We start from the raw sequence: 16,054 nt of genomic DNA, 5'->3' as shown, positions 1-16,054 counted from the left end.
ACATACCCCTGAATCTCTGTCCACTCTCTCCAAGTCATAGCAAATAAGCCCCTAAGTTACTTTACAGTAAATGTACCGTACCTAAAGCTGTTAAGCAAGTTACTTGTACAAAGGAAAAGGACCAGCACACCGTGCACTATATTAACTTAGTAAAACTGAGACTAAACAGCTATCTTTGCTTTACAATTTTGTACCATTCAGAAAGGTGCAATGCCCTAATTCAGTAACTATTTCATAAGAGTTCTTTTAAATAATCTCTTTGCTAGAATATATTTTGTATACAAGGTACGGAACTCTTTCCTCACAGATGTGTAATAATTACACTGTTGGCAGCAGTAGATCTGTGTACTATAAAAGTGAAGCAATAGAAGCAGCATAACACAAATGCCAATTTTTTCAGTTTAATGGGTTATCAGCTTTTTATTTATTGTGGGGGAAAGAAAGCATCCAAAACATAGCCAGTTATGGCTAAATCCAAGCTGGAGAAAGGACATCTGACATCACCAGGGGGGGGGGGGGGGGGGGGGGGGGGGGAGAAGCAAGGCCCAAACAAGTGCCCTTATTTATCAATGAGTGATAAATTTCAATGTGAGAGATAATAAGATTTTACTCACTGGTAAATCTATTTCTCGTAGTCCGTAGTGGATGCTGGGAACTCCGAAAGGACCATGGGGAATAGCGGCTCCGCAGGAGACTGGGCACAACTAAAGAAAGCTTTTAGGTCACCTGGTGTGCACTGGCTCCTCCCACTATGACCCTCCTCCAAGCCTCAGTTAGGACACTGTGCCCGGACGAGCTGACATAATAAGGAAGGATTTTGAATCCCGGGTAAGACTCTTACCAGCCACACCAATCACACTGTATAACTCGTGATACAATACCCAGTTTAACAGTATGAAAACAACTGAGCCTCTCAACAGATGGCTCAACAATAACCCTTTAGTTAACAGTAACTATGTACAAGTATTGCAGACAATCCGCACTTGGGACGGGCGCCCAGCATCCACTACGGACTACGAGAAATAGATTTACCGGTGAGTAAAATCTTATTTTCTCTGACGTCCTAGTGGATGCTGGGAACTCCGAAAGGACCATGGGGATTATACCAAAGCTCCCAAACGGGCGGGAGAGTGCGGATGACTCTGCAGCACCGAATGAGAGAACTCAAGGTCCTCCTCAGCCAGGGTATCAAATCTGTAGAATTTTGCAAACGTGTTTGCCCCTGACCAAGTAGCAGCTCGGCAAAGTTGTAAAGCCGAGACCCCTCGGGCAGCCGCCCAAGATGAGCCCACCTTCCTTGTGGAAAGGGCTTTTACTGATTTAGGATGCGGCAGTCCAGCCGCAGAATGCGCCTGCTGAATTGTGCTACAAATCCAGCGAGCAATAGTCTGCTTAGAAGCAGGAGCACCCAGCTTGTTGGGTGCATACAGGATAAATAGCGAGTCAGTTTTCCTGACTCCAGCCGTCCTGGAAACATAAATTTTCCAGGCCCTGACTACGTCCAGCAACTTGGAATCCTCCAAGTCCCTAGTAGCCGCAGGCACCACAATAGGTTGGTTCAAGTGAAAAGCTGATACCACCTTAGGGAGAAACTGAGGACGAGTCCTCAATTCTGCCCTATCCATATGGAAAATCAGATAAGGGCTTTTACATGACAAAGCCGCCAATTCTGACACACGCCTGGCCGAAGCCAAGGCCAATAACATGACCACTTTCCACGTGAGATATTTTAGATCCGCGGTTTTAAGTGGCTCAAACCAATGTGATTTTAAGAAACTCGACACCACGTTGAGATCCCAAGGTGCCACTGGAGGCACAAACGGGGGCTGAATATGCAGCACTCCCTTCACAAACGTCTGAACTTAAGGCAATGAAGCCAGTTCATTCTGGAAGAAAATCGACAGAGCCGAGATCTGTACCTTAATGGAGCCTAATTTCAGGCCCATAGTCACTCCTGCTTGTAGGAAATGCAGAAATCGACCTAGTTGAAATTCCTCTGTTGGGGCCTTTTTGGCCTCACACCAAGCAACATATTTCCGCCATATGCGGTGATAATGCTTTGCAGTTACATCTTTCCTGGCTTTAATCAGCGTAGGAATGACTTCCTCCGGAATGCCCTTTTCCTTCAGGATCCGGCGTTCAACCGCCATGCCGTCAAACGCAGCCGCGGTAAGTCTTGGAACAGACAGGGCCCCTGCTGCAGCAGGTCCTGTCTGAGCGGCAGAGGCCATGGGTCCTCTGAGATCATCTCTTGAAGTTCCGGGTACCACGCTCGTCTTGGCCAATCCGGAACCACGAGTATTGTTCTTACTCCTCGTTTTCTTATTATTCTCAGTACCCTTGGTATGAGAGGCAGAGGAGGGAACACAAACTGACTGGTACACCCACGGTGTCACCAGAGCGTCCACAGCTATCGCCTGAGGGTCCCTTGAGCTGGCGCAATATCTCTCTAGTTTTTTGTTTAGGCGGGACGCCATCATGTCCACTTGTGGACGTTCCCATCGATTTACAATCAGCGTGAAGACTTCTGGATGAAGTCCCCACTCTCCCGGGTGGAGGTCGTGCCTGCTGAGAAAGTCTGCTTCCCAGTTGTCCACTCCCGGAATGAACACTGCTGACAGTGCTAGTACGTGATTTTCCGCCCATCGGAGAATCCTTGTGGCTTCTGCCATTGCCATCCTGCTTCTTGTGCCGCCCTGTCGATTTACATGGGCGACTGCCGTGATGTTGTCTGACTGGATCAGCACCGGCTGGTTTTGAAGCAGAGGCCTTGCCTGACTTAGGGCGTTGTAAATGGCCCTTAGTTCCAGAATATTTATGTGTAGGGAAGTCTCCTGACTCGACCATAGTCCTTGGAAGTTTCTTCCCTGTGTGACTGCCCCCCAACCTCGGAGGCTTGCATCCGTGGTCACCAGGACCCAGTCCTGTATGCCGAATCTGCGGCCCTCGAGAAGATGAGCACTCTGCAGCCACCACAGCAGAGACACCCTGGCCCTCGGGGACAGGGTGATCAGCCGATGCATCTGAAGATGCGATCCGGACCACTGGTCCAACAGGTCCGACTGAAAGATTCTGGCATGGAACCTGCCGAAAGGAATTGCTTCGTAAGAAGCCACCATCTTTCCCAGGACCCGCGTGCAGTGATGCACAGATACCGGTTTCGGTTTCAGGAGGTCTCTGACTAGAGATGACAGCTCCTTGGCTTTCTCCTCCGGGAGAAACACTTTTTTCTGGACTGTGTCCAGGATCATACCCAGGAACAGTAGATGTGTCGTCGGAACCAGCTGTGATTTTGGAATATTCAGAATCCAACCGTGCTGGTGTAGCACCTCCTGAGACAGTGCTACTCCCACCAATAACTGCTCCTTGGACCTCGCCTTTATTAGGAGATCGTCCAAGTACGGGATAATTAAAACTCCCTTTCTTCGAAGGAGTATCATCATTTCCGCCATTACTTTGGTAAACACCCTCGGTGCCGTGGAGAGTCCAAACGGCAGCGTCTGGAATTGGTAATGGCAATCCTGTACCACAAATCTGAGGTACTCCTGGTGAGGATAGTAAATGGGGACATGCAGGTAAGCATCCTTGATGTCCAGGGATACCATGTAATCCCCCTCGTCCAGGCTTGCAATAACCGCCCTGAGCGATTCCATCTTGAACTTGAATTTTTTTATGTATGTGTTCAAGGATTTCAAATTTAAAATGGGTCTCACCGAACCGTCCGGTTTCGGTACCACAAACAGTGTGGAATAGTAACCCCGTCCTTGTTGAAGTAGGGGCACCTTGACTATCACCTGCTGGGAATACAGCTTGTGAATTGCCTCTAGCACAGCCTCCCTACCTGAGGGAGTTGTCGGCAAGGCAGATTTTAGGAACCGGTGGGGTGGAGACGCCTCGAATTCCAGTTTGTACCCTTGAGATACTATTTGCAGGATCCAGGGATCCACCTGTGAGCGAGCCCACTGATCGCTGAAATTTTTGAGGCGGCCCCCCACCGTACCTGGCTCCGCCTGTGGAGCCCCACCGTCATGCGGCGGACTTGGAAGAAGCGGGGGAGGACTTTTGCTCCTGGGAACCTTCTGTTTGTTGCAGCCTTTTTCCCCTACCTCTGCCTCTGGACAGAAAGGACCCGCCTTTTCCACGCCTGTTTTTCTGAGTCCGAAAGGACTGTACCTGATAAAACGGCGCCTTTTTAGGCTGTGAGGGAACCTGGGGTAAAAATGCTGACTTCCCAGCAGTTGCTGTGGAAACTAGGTCCGAGAGACCATCCCCGAATAACTCCTCACCCTTATAAGGCAAAACTTCCATGTGCCTCTTTGAATCTGCATCCCCTGTCCACTGGCGAGTCCATAAGCCTCTCCTAGCAGAAATGGACAGTGCACTTATTTTAGATGCCAGCCGGCAGATCTCCCTCTGTGCATCTCTCATGCATAAGACTGAGTCTTTTATATGCTCTATGGTTAGCAGAATAGTGTCCCTGTCTAGGGTGTCAATATTTTCTGACAGGGAATCTGACCACGCAGCGGCAGCACTGCACATCCATGCTGACGCAATAGCAGGTCTAAGTATAATGCCTGAGTGTGTATATACAGACTTCAGGATAGCCTCCTGCTTTCTATCAGCAGGTTCCTTGAGGGCGGCCGTATCCGGAGACGGTAGTGCCACCTTTTTAGACAAACGTGTGAGCGCTTTATCCACCCTAGGTGGTGTCTCCCAACGTGACCTATCCTCTGGCGGGAAAGGGAACGCCATTAGTAACTTCTTAGAGATTACCAATCTTTTATCAGGGAAAGCCCACGCTTCTTCACACTCTTCATTTAATTCTTCCGATGGGGGAAAGACTACGGGTAGTTTTTTCTCCCCAAACATAATACCCTTTTTAGTGGTACCTGGGTTTATATCAGAAATTTGTAACACCTCTTTCATTGCTTCAATCATGCAACGAATGGCCTTAGTGGACATTAGACTAGACTCATCGTCGTCGACACTGGTGTCAGTATCCGTGTCGACATCCGCGTCTGCCACCTGAGGTAGCGGGCGTTTTAGAGCCCCCGAAGGCCTTTGAGACACCTGGACAGGCACGAGCTGAGAAGCCGGCTGTCCCGCATTTGGCATGTCGTCAAATTTTTTGTGTAAGGAGTCGACGCGTGCACGCAATTCCTTCCATAAGTCCATCCACTCAGGTGTCTGCCCCGCAGGGGGTGACATCCCTTCTATATGCATCTGCTCCGCCTCCACATCATTATCCTCATCAAACATGTCGACACAGCCGTACCGACACACCGCACACACACAGGGAATGCTCTAACAGAGGACAGGACCCACAAAAGCCCTTTGGGGAGACAGAGTGAGAGTATGCCAGCACACACCAGAGCGCTATATAATGCAGGGACTAACTGAATTATGTCCCCTATAGCTGCTGTTATATATACTGCGCCTAAATTTAGTGCCCCCCCTCTCTTTTTTACCCTTTTCTGTAGTGTAGACTGCAGGGGAGAGCCAGGGAGCTTCCTTCCAGCGGAGCTGTGAGGGAGAAATGGCGCCAGTGTGCTGAAGGAGATAGCTCCGCCCCTTTTTCGCAGACTATTCTCCCGCTTTTTTCTGGATTCTGGCAGGGGTAATTATCACATATATAGCCTCTGGGGCTATATATTGTGGTATTTTTGCCAGCCAAGGTCTTTTTATTGCTGCTCAGGGCGCCCCCCCCTAGCGCCCTGCACCCTCAGTGACCGGAGTGTGAAGTGTGTATGAGGAGCAATGGCGCACAGCTGCAGTGCTGTGCGTTACCTTGGTGAAGACTGATGTCTTCTGCCGCCGATTTTCTGGACCTCTTCTTACTTCTGGCTCTGTAAGGGGGACGGCGGCGCGGCTCCGGGACCGAACACCAAGGCCAGTTCCATGCGGTCGGTCCCTCTGGAGCTAATGGTGTCCAGTAGCCTAAGAAGCCCAAGCTAGCTGCAAGCAGGTAGGTTCGCTTCTTCTCCCCTTAGTCCCTCACTGCAGTGAGCCTGTTGCCAGCAGGTCTCACTGTAAAATAAAAAACCTAAATATATACTTTCTTTCTAGAAGCTCAGGAGAGCCCCTAGTGTGCATCCAACCTCGGCCGGGCACAAAATCTAACTGAGGCTTGGAGGAGGGTCATAGTGGGAGAGCCAGTGCACACCAGGTGACCTAAAAGCTTTCTTTAGTTGTGCCCAGTCTCCTGCGGAGCCGCTATTCCCCATGGTCCTTTCTGAGTTCCCAGCATCCACTAGGACGTCAGAGAAAAAATGCAGCAGGCAATCAGCTCCTGTCATGTTACAGATTGTGTTTGAAAAATGACAGCAGCGGATTGGCTAGTGCAATTTATCACTCACAGTAAAATGTATCACTCATTGATAAATAAGGGCAAAGGTACCCGAAATGTACCATTGTGGGATCGCCATGCTTCGGGCTTGATGGCTCACTCCACTTGCCACAAGGTTACTAAAGGGAGTAGTTGGTGGCGTGGATAGTAAAAGAACTATCCCCCCGGCCTAGCTGCTCCCCCTGACGTCCTTTCTCCAACTTGGTTCTGGCATCTACCGTGCCATCATCACTGCGCATTCCCCTTTGTCACGACACCCCCTAGTGAGCGAGCAATAGCATAGCAGGTTAGTAATTGGCACTATTACACGTAAAGAACAAAACCCATCTGACCTGTAACGCGTTCAAAAAGAAACCTATGACCAGTAGGGCCACGCATAACTGCTGAACCCCGGATAATATCCCTACACAGCGCTCCCATCGCTGGCTGTCTATCATCAGTCAATCACGCCGTACGTGGACCTCGCTTAGCGAGAGCCGCAGGGTGATGACGTCAATTGGAGGCCCTTGCAGCGCCTGAGAGCTGCGCCGTATGAGGATGTTATTCCGGAGTAGGGATGGCCATTGCGGGTCATCCGTCGATGCTCACCATCGATGAATAATCTCGATGGTGTGCGGAACCATCTGACCATCGATGATTTCAAATTATTGATAGCCAACCTTATTCCGGAAGCTTGGGAAGTCCGCTGCTGAATATTTGGGTGCATGACTAATGCGCAAGCAGCAACCATATACGTGACCACCGTTGGCTAATGGGATCCGACAGTACAAGTGACACTTTGTGGGCAAGCGGCCTATGAAAAGCGCCCATGTCGGGAAGCTAAGGATCTATCTATTTACTACGCCTTGGAGAGGGAAAAAGTAGACGGAGAAAAAGTACCAACCAACTCCTGTCTTTTTTAAAACACAGCCTGTAACTACATGGCAGTTATGAGCTGATTGGTTGGTACTTTATCTCAGTCCAATGTATCTCTCTCCAACGTTTATAGACCCCTAAGTGTTGCAGTGTTGTTATCAATTATCTGTTTCCATCTCATCTGTCTCGATGACGGCACTCATCTCACACTGCTACACTGTAAACTAATGGAGCCGATCCCAAATTCCTCTTTATTCATATTTCGGCTGCTCCTGTGGAATACAAGCACGTAAATAATAATAATAATAATAATAATAACAACTATTATAGCTACTATGAGGGGACAAAAAATACGCACGACCATTCAGCTGTTAAAGGGCTGCTTACATCGAGCATGGCTGGGCGAGAAGACACGCCCACCTTTGTGTTGGATGGGACGGGTGGCCTGGTTACTTCGCAACGGTCAGGAAGTGATGTAAAATAAACATTCGGCAAGCAAGCGCCATGTACAGAAAAGATGTCACGTTCTCTCTACCAGGTTACCGTGCAGTATCGGCGCTCGTATTTTCTTTAGTTGTGCATAAACAAAGAAATCAGGTGTCAATTATCATCGTATCTAGTCACTCCATATTATCACTAGCAAATTACTATCAAAAACACAACCAGTATTTTGTCAAAGTGACATGGAGTGACAAATAACCCGTACACGTGTGGCGATTTAGAAACTTAATTGCTCTTCACAAATATTAATAATAATAATAATAATAATAATAAGTTAATAAAAAATGTAGTGGGACACGCCATTTTCAACCAATTGGGTGTAGAAAGATGGCGGACTTCCTGTTTCCGGTTGGGGCCTCAGATTCAGACTCAGAACTATATAGGTTGTGCTGTGTGTGACTGTCGGTTAGCCCCACCCGCTGTCCTCCTGTCACTCTAGTTTCTAGTTCCTTCCAGTGAGTTCTTCGTCTTCGCTGCCGTCCTGTTCCTTGTGCTGTTCTCCAAGCGTGGGTGACAACTATGGATTCGCGGAAGCTGCATGAGCTGCGGGAGTTCGTCCGGCTGTGTCAGAGCAATCCAGATGTCCTGCATAGCCCGGAGCTCCGCTTCTTCACAGAATGGCTGCTCAGGTGCCGCTAATACACATTTATTCCTGCATAGCGACACGTTATGTCTTTCAAATGATCACAGTCGGTACATCCCCCCCCTACTCCCGATCATCTGTGTCTCCCAGCAGAATCCCCCCTATAGCTTTAATTCTAACAAGTCGACAATGAAGATGCTGTTCATTGTAAAGGGTCCTAACATGACTTGCATTGTGAACACTTCATTAACACTGGATTAGTAATATTAGCATTCCAGTTTAGAGTTCAGAAAATCCTCCAACCATTAAATACTTATGCAGACACTTCCATTAAATATACAGCCATAACATTAAATCCATTGACAGGTGAAGTAAGTGGCATTATTTTGCTAAAATGGCATGTTCTATTAGGCAGCAAGTGAAGTTCATTCTTGAAGTTAGTGTGTTGGAAATGTGAAAATGGGCTAGAGTAAGAATCTGAGCAACTTTGAGAAGGCTAGATGACCGGGTCGGAGCATTTCCAAAATGGCTGGTCTTGTGGAGTATTCCTTGTATCAGGCCTGTTTCTAGCCAATTTGGCTTCCAGTGCGAACACAAAAAAAAGTGCCCCATAGTTATGGGGGAGGAAGGGAATGCGCCTGTCCCATAAAAGTGGGTGTGGTCTTGCAGGAAAATACTATCTTGACCATATTATGCCCCAAACATTAATGTCACCAGAACTATATTATTCCCCATACAGTAATGTCCCTTATTATGCCACACACAGTAATGCCCATTGCACCATGCCTCACTTGGAAATATACACAATGCCTCTTAAAATTGGCACTGTACCTGGTCCTGCTCATTGGGAGGAGTTGTTTCATGCTGCCTTCGCCACATTCCTGTCACTTCTGTGCTGTTGCCTGTCCCCCTCTGGGCTTCATCTAAACGTCCCTCCCAAAATGTCCATCAAAACTATCCTCTCTCAGACGGCAGCCATTTTGGGAGAGACTTTTTCACAGTATTCTATGCAGCTGGCCAGACAGCATAGAATACTGCACACAGTAGCCACGGCCCAGCGCCCCGTGCGATTGCATGGCTAGCCCTGTCCTAAAAATGGCACTGCCTAGTATGCAGTACCTAAGAGGTCTAAATAAGGAAGCAGAACCAGCAAAAATGTCATAGGCACCCAAGGCTCGTTGATGTGTGTGGGGAGCTAAGGCTAGCCTATCTGGTCCTATTCTACAAAAGTGCTACTGTAGTACCAATTGCTAAAGTTAATGCTGGCTATTACAGAAAGGTGTCATAGTCAGTGCTACCCCACGTACCACCTACCTAAACATTGTTGCAGACCAAGTACAGTGGGGCAGATGTATTAACCTGGAGAAGGCATAAGGAAGTGATAAACCAGTGATATGTGCAAGGTGATAAAGGCACCAGCCAATCAGATCCTAACTGTTAATTTACATATTGGAGCTGATTGGCTGGTGCCTTTATCACCTTGCACATATCACTGGTTTATCACTTCCTTATGCCTTCTCCAGGTTAATACATCTGCCCCAGTATTCCCTGATTGCAGTGGCCTCTTCCAGCACGATAATGCGACCTCCCACACTGCAAAAAATGTTCAGGAATAGTTTGAGAAACATGACAGTGTTCAAAGTGTTGACTTGGTCTTTAAATCTTCTGGATCCCAATTTATTTGAGCATCTGAAGGATGTGCTGGCAACACAGGTTTTGAGCCATGGAGGCCCCACCTCGCAACTTGTGGAGTTAAAGCTGTTATGGTGGCACCAGGGGGACCTACATAATATTAAGCAGGTGGATTTAATGTTATGGCTGATCAATGTATTTCTCGGGCTGTAGTGTCCTAGAGTATTCTGAACGTGCCCACTCATTTTCACTATTCTGCAGGTGCTAAGCCTTTGCATGTAGATTTGCAGTGGCTGAGTAACTTGTACCCCATTTCGCACTAAGATCCCTGTTCTCACCCAGGATCACTGTTCCACACCTAGTCGCCGACCTGGGTTTTTCCTGGGCTGGTGCTGTTCACTCTGCACAGAGGTATAGTGTATCTGTTCAGTCGTTGCATCTCCATGCGCAGATGAGCCAGCTCTTCATAGTGTGTAAACAGGACCCGATTTGGATGACCTGGGCTACCCTTTCACCCTGCCCTTAAACCTGGGTCCATCCCGTGTCCAGGTTGGGGGCCTTTTCACACCGAGCTGTAACCCAGGTTCGCCTTGCAATAACCTGGGTCATAATGGCAGTGTAAAATGGGTACTGTGCCAGGAGGTCTCTGTTACTATAAGTAGAGAAGAGGAAGTTTGTTTAAAAGTAGTATAATATAGACACACGACCGGCACTCCATGTGATAGTAGTCGATGTTACCCGGTGCACTCACAAATAGGAGAATACAAGCAGCAAAGTTGTGGCACTTAGGACTTCGTAATAAAGAAACACACAGGACCTGTGTTATATAATACAGGTCCTTTGTGTTTCCATACAGGTATGGATATATATTTGTGAGTGAGAGGCATTTGGAGAGAGAGAAAGAGAGGGAGGGAGAGAGGGGCATGGCTGAGAGAGGTGGGGAAAGAGAGAAGGGTGCGTGGAGAGAGGCATGGAGAACGAGTGAGAAGCAGAGAGAGATCATCAGCAGAATAAAACTGGTCAGCATAGCTTGCACTCAGAGTGCGGTGCCTTGAAGAGCAATTACCTGGAGGTTGAAGGTCTCTGGAAGGAGGCCACAACATCTCTCCAGCCAGGTACCCTGGGATGTGCAGTGGCTCTGGCGGGCTCTCTGCATCCCAGAAAGACTTAAGCGGCCGTGCTGGGGGAGGTGGGGTGATAGTCAGAGACGGCATGCAGGACATGATGGGGAGGGGAGGAGGCGGCTTGCCTGATGGTACTTTTCTACAGCTGGGTTATATAAAATATATTTCTCTTATGTCCTAGAGGATACTGGGGTTCAATTTAGTACCATGGGGTATAGACTGGTCCACTAGGAGCCATGGGCGCTTTAAGAATTTGATTGTGTGGGCTGGATTCCTCCCTCTATGCCATTCCTACCAGACTAAGTTTAGAAAATGTGCCAGGAGGAGCTGGTCACGCTTATGGAAGCTCCTGAAGAGTTTTCTGCATTTATTTTATATGTTTATTTTCAGGCAGGGCTGGTTGGCGCCAGCCTGCCTACTTAGCGGGACTTAGGGGGTGGGAATGGCCCAACTTCTTGAAAGGTTAATGGTCCCGTTTACCGCTGACAGGACACTGCGCTCCTGAGCGAACTATTTGCAAGCCCCACCACGTCGAGCATACATTCCTGCAGCACGCCATCACCCCCAACGGAGCCAGAGGAAAGAAGAGGGGTGAGTACTAAGCCGGCATCCCGACTAGATGGTCACCGGCCATTATGGCGGCATGACTGTACGGAGACGCACAGCTTCTAACTGCGGCAGATTGCATCTCCAGACACAATAAACAGCCTTAAAACGGTTTTCTCTCCATTTTAAGCAACAGGTTACCTCAGCCAGTATAAAAAAGGGGGAAGACAGCGTGCCATTGAAGGGGCGGGGCTTCACTATGAGAGGATCCAGCAGCTCACCAGCTGCAGTGGACACAGTCGCTGACTGACAGGGACGCGCAGCTCCTCCAGTGTGACTCCAGATTACCTCAGCGGTACCAGGGTGTCATAGCAGGGGGGGAGCGATTATTAGTGTACTAAGTCCCCTATCAGGGTACTTAGTCTGCGACCCTGCTAAGCTTGGCATTAGCGATAAGGGTGCGGTGGGGGCTCGCTCCAAATTATTCTGTGTCTCCCTGAAGGGCTCTTTGTGGGTTAATAGTGCTTAACCTTTTTCTGGCGCTGACAGGTCAGATATGGGGGAGGTGGACTCAGAGGGGGGGGGGGGGTGCAGCTCTGTCACAGGGAATAGAGGCTCTTATAGAAGCTATCAGAGATGTTCTGCATATTACTGATAAGGTGTCAGAGGAGTGTGAGGAATCTTATTTTCTCTAACGTCCTAGTGGATGCTGGGAACTCCGTAAGGACCATGGGGAATAGCGGGCTCCGAAGGAGGCTGGGCACTCTAGAAAGATCTTAGACTACCTGGTGTGCACTGGCTCCTCCCACTATGACCCTCCTCCAAGCCTCAGTTAGATTTCGTGCCCGGCCGAGGTTGGATGCACACTAGGGGCTCTCCTGAGCTCTTAGAAAGTTATAGTCTTAGAATTTGTTATTTTCAGTGAGACCTGCTGGCAACAGGCTCACTGCAGCGAGGGACTAAGGGGAGAAGAAGCGAACTCGCCTGCTTGCAGCCGGATTGGGCTTCTTAGGCTACTGGACACCATTAGCTCCAGAGGGATCGACCGCAGGCCCAGCCTTGATGTTCGGTCCCGGAGCCGCGCCGCCGTCCCCCTTACTGAGCCAGAAGCAAGAAGATGGTCCGGAAAATCGGCGGCATGAAGACTCTGTCTTCACCAAGGTAGCGCACAGCACTGCAGCTGTGCGCCATTGCTCCTCTCACACACTTCACACTCCGGTCACTGAGGGTGCAGGGCGCTGGGGGGGGCGCCCTGAGGCAGCAATAAAAACACCTTGGCTGGCTAAAATACCTCAATATATGGCCCCAGGGGCTATATATGAGGTAAATACCCCTGCCAGAATTCCATAAAAAACGGGAGAATAGGCCGCGAAAAAGGGGCGGAGCCTATCTCCTCAGCACACTGGCGCCATTTTTCCCTCACAGCTCGGCTGGAGGGAAGCTCCCTGGCTCTTCCCTGCAATTCTACAGTACAGTAAGAGGGAAAAGAGAGGGGGGGCATTAAAATTGGCACTGTATACAGTATATTATATAAAAGCTATTAGGGACATAACTCAGTTAGTCCCTGTATATATATAGCGCTCTGGTGTGTGCTGGCATACTCTTACTCTGTCCCCCCAAAGGGCTTTTGTGGGTCCTGTCCTCGTTTAGAGCATTCCCTGTGTGTCTGCGGTGTGTCGGTACGGCTGTGTCGACATGTTGAATGAGGAGGCTTATATGGTGACAGAACAGAGGCCGATATATGTGATGTCGCCCCCTGTGGGGCCGACACCAGAGTGGATGGATAGGTGAAAGGTATTAACCGACAGTGTCAACTCCTTACATAAAAGGGTGGATGACGTAACAGCTGTGGGACAGCCGGCTTCGCAGCCCGCGCCTGCCCAGGCGTCTCAAAGGCCATCAGGGGCTCAAAAACGCCCGCTCTCTCAGATGGCAGACACAGATGTCGACACGGAGTCTGACTCCAGTGTCGACAAGGTGGAGACATATACACAATCCACTAGGAACATCCGTGACGTGATCCCGGCAATAAAAAATGTGTTATACATTTCTGACTTTAACCCAAGCACCTCTAAAAATGGGTTTTAGGTTTGGGGAGAAAAAACAGGCAGTGTTTTGTTCCCCCATCAGATGAATAAATGAAGTGTGTGAAAGCGTGGGTTCCCCCGTTAAGAAACTGGTAATTTATAAAAAGTTACTGATGGCGTACCCTTTCCCGCCAGGTGGATAAGTTACGCTGGGAGATATCCCCTAGGGTGGATAAGGCGCTCACACGTTTGTCAAAAAAGGTGGCACTGCCGTCTTAGGATACGGCCACTTTAATAGGTACCTGTTGATAAAAAACAGGAGGCTATCCTGAAGTCTGTATTTACACACTCAGGTACTAGACTGAGACCTGCAGATAGTGCTGCTGCAGCGTGGTCGGTGACCCTGTCAAACAGGGATACTAGTTGGAAAACATAAAAACATATTAAAGACGTCGTCTTATATATGGGGGATGCACAGAGGGATATTTTGCCGGCTGGCATCCAAAATAAATGTAATGTCCATTCTGTCAGGAGGGTATTAGAGACCTGTCACTGGACAGGTGATGCTGACTTAAAAAGCGCATAGAGAGCCTTATAAGGGTGAGGAATTATTTGGGGATGGTCTCTGGGACCTCGTATCCACAGCAACTGCTGGGAAGAAATAATTTTACCTTAGGTTTCCTCACAGACAAAGGTACAGTCCTTTCGGCTTCAGAAAAGCAAGCGGGTCAAATGCCGCTTCCTTTCTGTACAGAGACAAGGGTAGAGGGAAAAAAGCTGCACCAGTCAGCCTGTTCCCAGAATCAAGATTCTTCCCCCGCCTCCTGTGAGGCCACACCATGACGCGGGTGCTCCACAGGTGTAGCCAGGTACGGTGGGGGGCCGTCTCAAAAATTTCAGCAATTAGTGGGCTCGCTCACAGGTGGATCCCTGTTTCTTTCAAGTAGTATTTCAGGGGTACAAGCTGGAATTCGAGATGTCTCCCCCCAGCCGTTTCCTAAAATATGCCTTGCTGACAACTCCCTCAGGCAGGGAGGCTGTGCTAGAGGCAATTAATAAGCGGTATTCCCAGCAGGTAATACTCAAGGTGCCCCTACTTCAACAAGGACGGGGTTACTATTCCACACGGGTTGGGGTACCGAAACCGCATGGTTCGGTGTGACCCATTTTATATTTAAAATCCTTGAACACAAAAATTCAAGTTCAAGATGGAATCGCTCAGGGCGGTTATTCCAAGCCTGGACGAGGGGGATTACATGGTATCCTGGGACATCAAGGATGCTTACCTGCATGTCCCCATTTACCATCCTCGCCAGGAGTACCTCAGATTTGTGGTACAGGATTACCATTACCAAGTCCAGACACTGCCGTTTGGACTGTACATGGCACCGAGGGTGTTTTATCAAGGTAATGGCCGAAATGTTGATACTCCTTCAAAAAAAGGGAGTTGTAATTATCCCGTACTTGGACAATCTCGTTATAAGGGCGAGGTCCAAGGAGCAGTTGGTAGTCGGGGTAGCACTATTTTGGAAAGTGCTACAGCAGCATGGTTGGATTCTAAACAGTCCAAAGTCACAGCTGGTTCCTATGACACGTCTACTGTTCCTGGGGATGGTTCTGGACATAAACCAGAAATAGTGTTTCTCCCGGAGGAGAAAGCCAAGGAGTTGTCATCTCTAGTCAGAGACCTCCTGAAGCCAAAATAGGTAGCGGTGCATCATTGCACGCGAGTCCTGGGAAAAATGGTAGCTTCCTACGAAGCAATCCCATTAGGCAGGTTCCATACAAGAACTTTTCAGAGGGACCTGTTGGACAAGTGGTCCGGATCGCATCTTCCGATGCATAGGCTGATAACCCTGTCTCCAAGGACCAGGGTATCTCTACTGTGGTGGCTGCAGAGTGCCCATCTTCAAGAGGGCCGCAGGTTCGGCATACAGGACTAGGTCCTAGTGACCATGGATTCCAGCCTTTGAGGCTGGGAGGCAGTCACACAGGGAAGAAATTTCCAGGGACTTTGGTCAAGTCAGGTTATTTCCCTACACATAAATATTCTGGACCTGAGGGCCATTTACAATGCCCTGAGGCCGGCAAGGCCTCTGCTTCAAAACCAGCCGGTTCTGATCCAATCAGACAACATCACGGCAGTCGCCCATGTAAACCAACAGGGCGGCACAAGAAGCAGGATGGCGATGGCAGAAGCCACAAGGATTCTCCGATAGGCGGAAAATCATGTGTTAGCACTGTCAGCAGTGTTCATTCCCGGAGTGGACAACTGGGAAGCAGATCTTCTCAACAGACACGACCTCCACCCGGGAGAATGGGGACTTCCTCCAGAAGTCTTCCAATAGGATTGTACACCATTGGGAAAGGCCACAGGTGGACATGATGGCGTCCCGCCTCAACAAAAAGCTATAAAAGATATTGCACCGGGTCAAGGGAC

The 16,054-nt window shown here is 49.0% G+C and overlaps 2 protein-coding genes across 6 annotated transcripts in view; one reads left to right on the top strand and one right to left on the bottom strand.

Moving 5' to 3' along the window:
* The window catches only part of XPNPEP3 (X-prolyl aminopeptidase 3), a 415,780-nt gene extending 408,088 nt beyond the window's left edge, over positions 1-7,692 (bottom strand). The window contains exon 1 of one of the 5 annotated variants that reach the window (XM_063940369.1): positions 7,560-7,692. In XM_063940369.1, the coding sequence (XP_063796439.1) occupies positions 7,560-7,597 (38 nt within the window). In that variant the 5' untranslated portion in view covers positions 7,598-7,692. Of the gene's footprint in view, positions 1-6,678; positions 6,927-7,005; positions 7,087-7,559 lie in introns of those variants that run through there. The other 4 variants (XM_063940372.1, XM_063940368.1, XM_063940370.1 and 1 more) reach the window with 4 other exon arrangements.
* Positions 7,693-8,031: 339 nt separating this feature from the next.
* The window catches only part of ST13 (ST13 Hsp70 interacting protein), a 271,413-nt gene continuing 263,390 nt past the window's right edge, over positions 8,032-16,054 (top strand). The window contains exon 1 of the mRNA XM_063940373.1: positions 8,032-8,331. Within this exon, the coding sequence (XP_063796443.1) occupies positions 8,222-8,331 (110 nt within the window). The 5' untranslated portion in view covers positions 8,032-8,221. The remainder of the gene's footprint in view (positions 8,332-16,054) is intronic.

Source organism: Pseudophryne corroboree, chromosome 9 (genome assembly GCF_028390025.1).
Source record: "Pseudophryne corroboree isolate aPseCor3 chromosome 9, aPseCor3.hap2, whole genome shotgun sequence".
Classification (NCBI taxonomy): Eukaryota; Metazoa; Chordata; class Amphibia; order Anura; family Myobatrachidae; genus Pseudophryne; species Pseudophryne corroboree.
The sequence above is the reverse complement of the archived record's forward strand: the minus strand, read 5'-3'. Positions and strand labels throughout refer to the sequence as shown.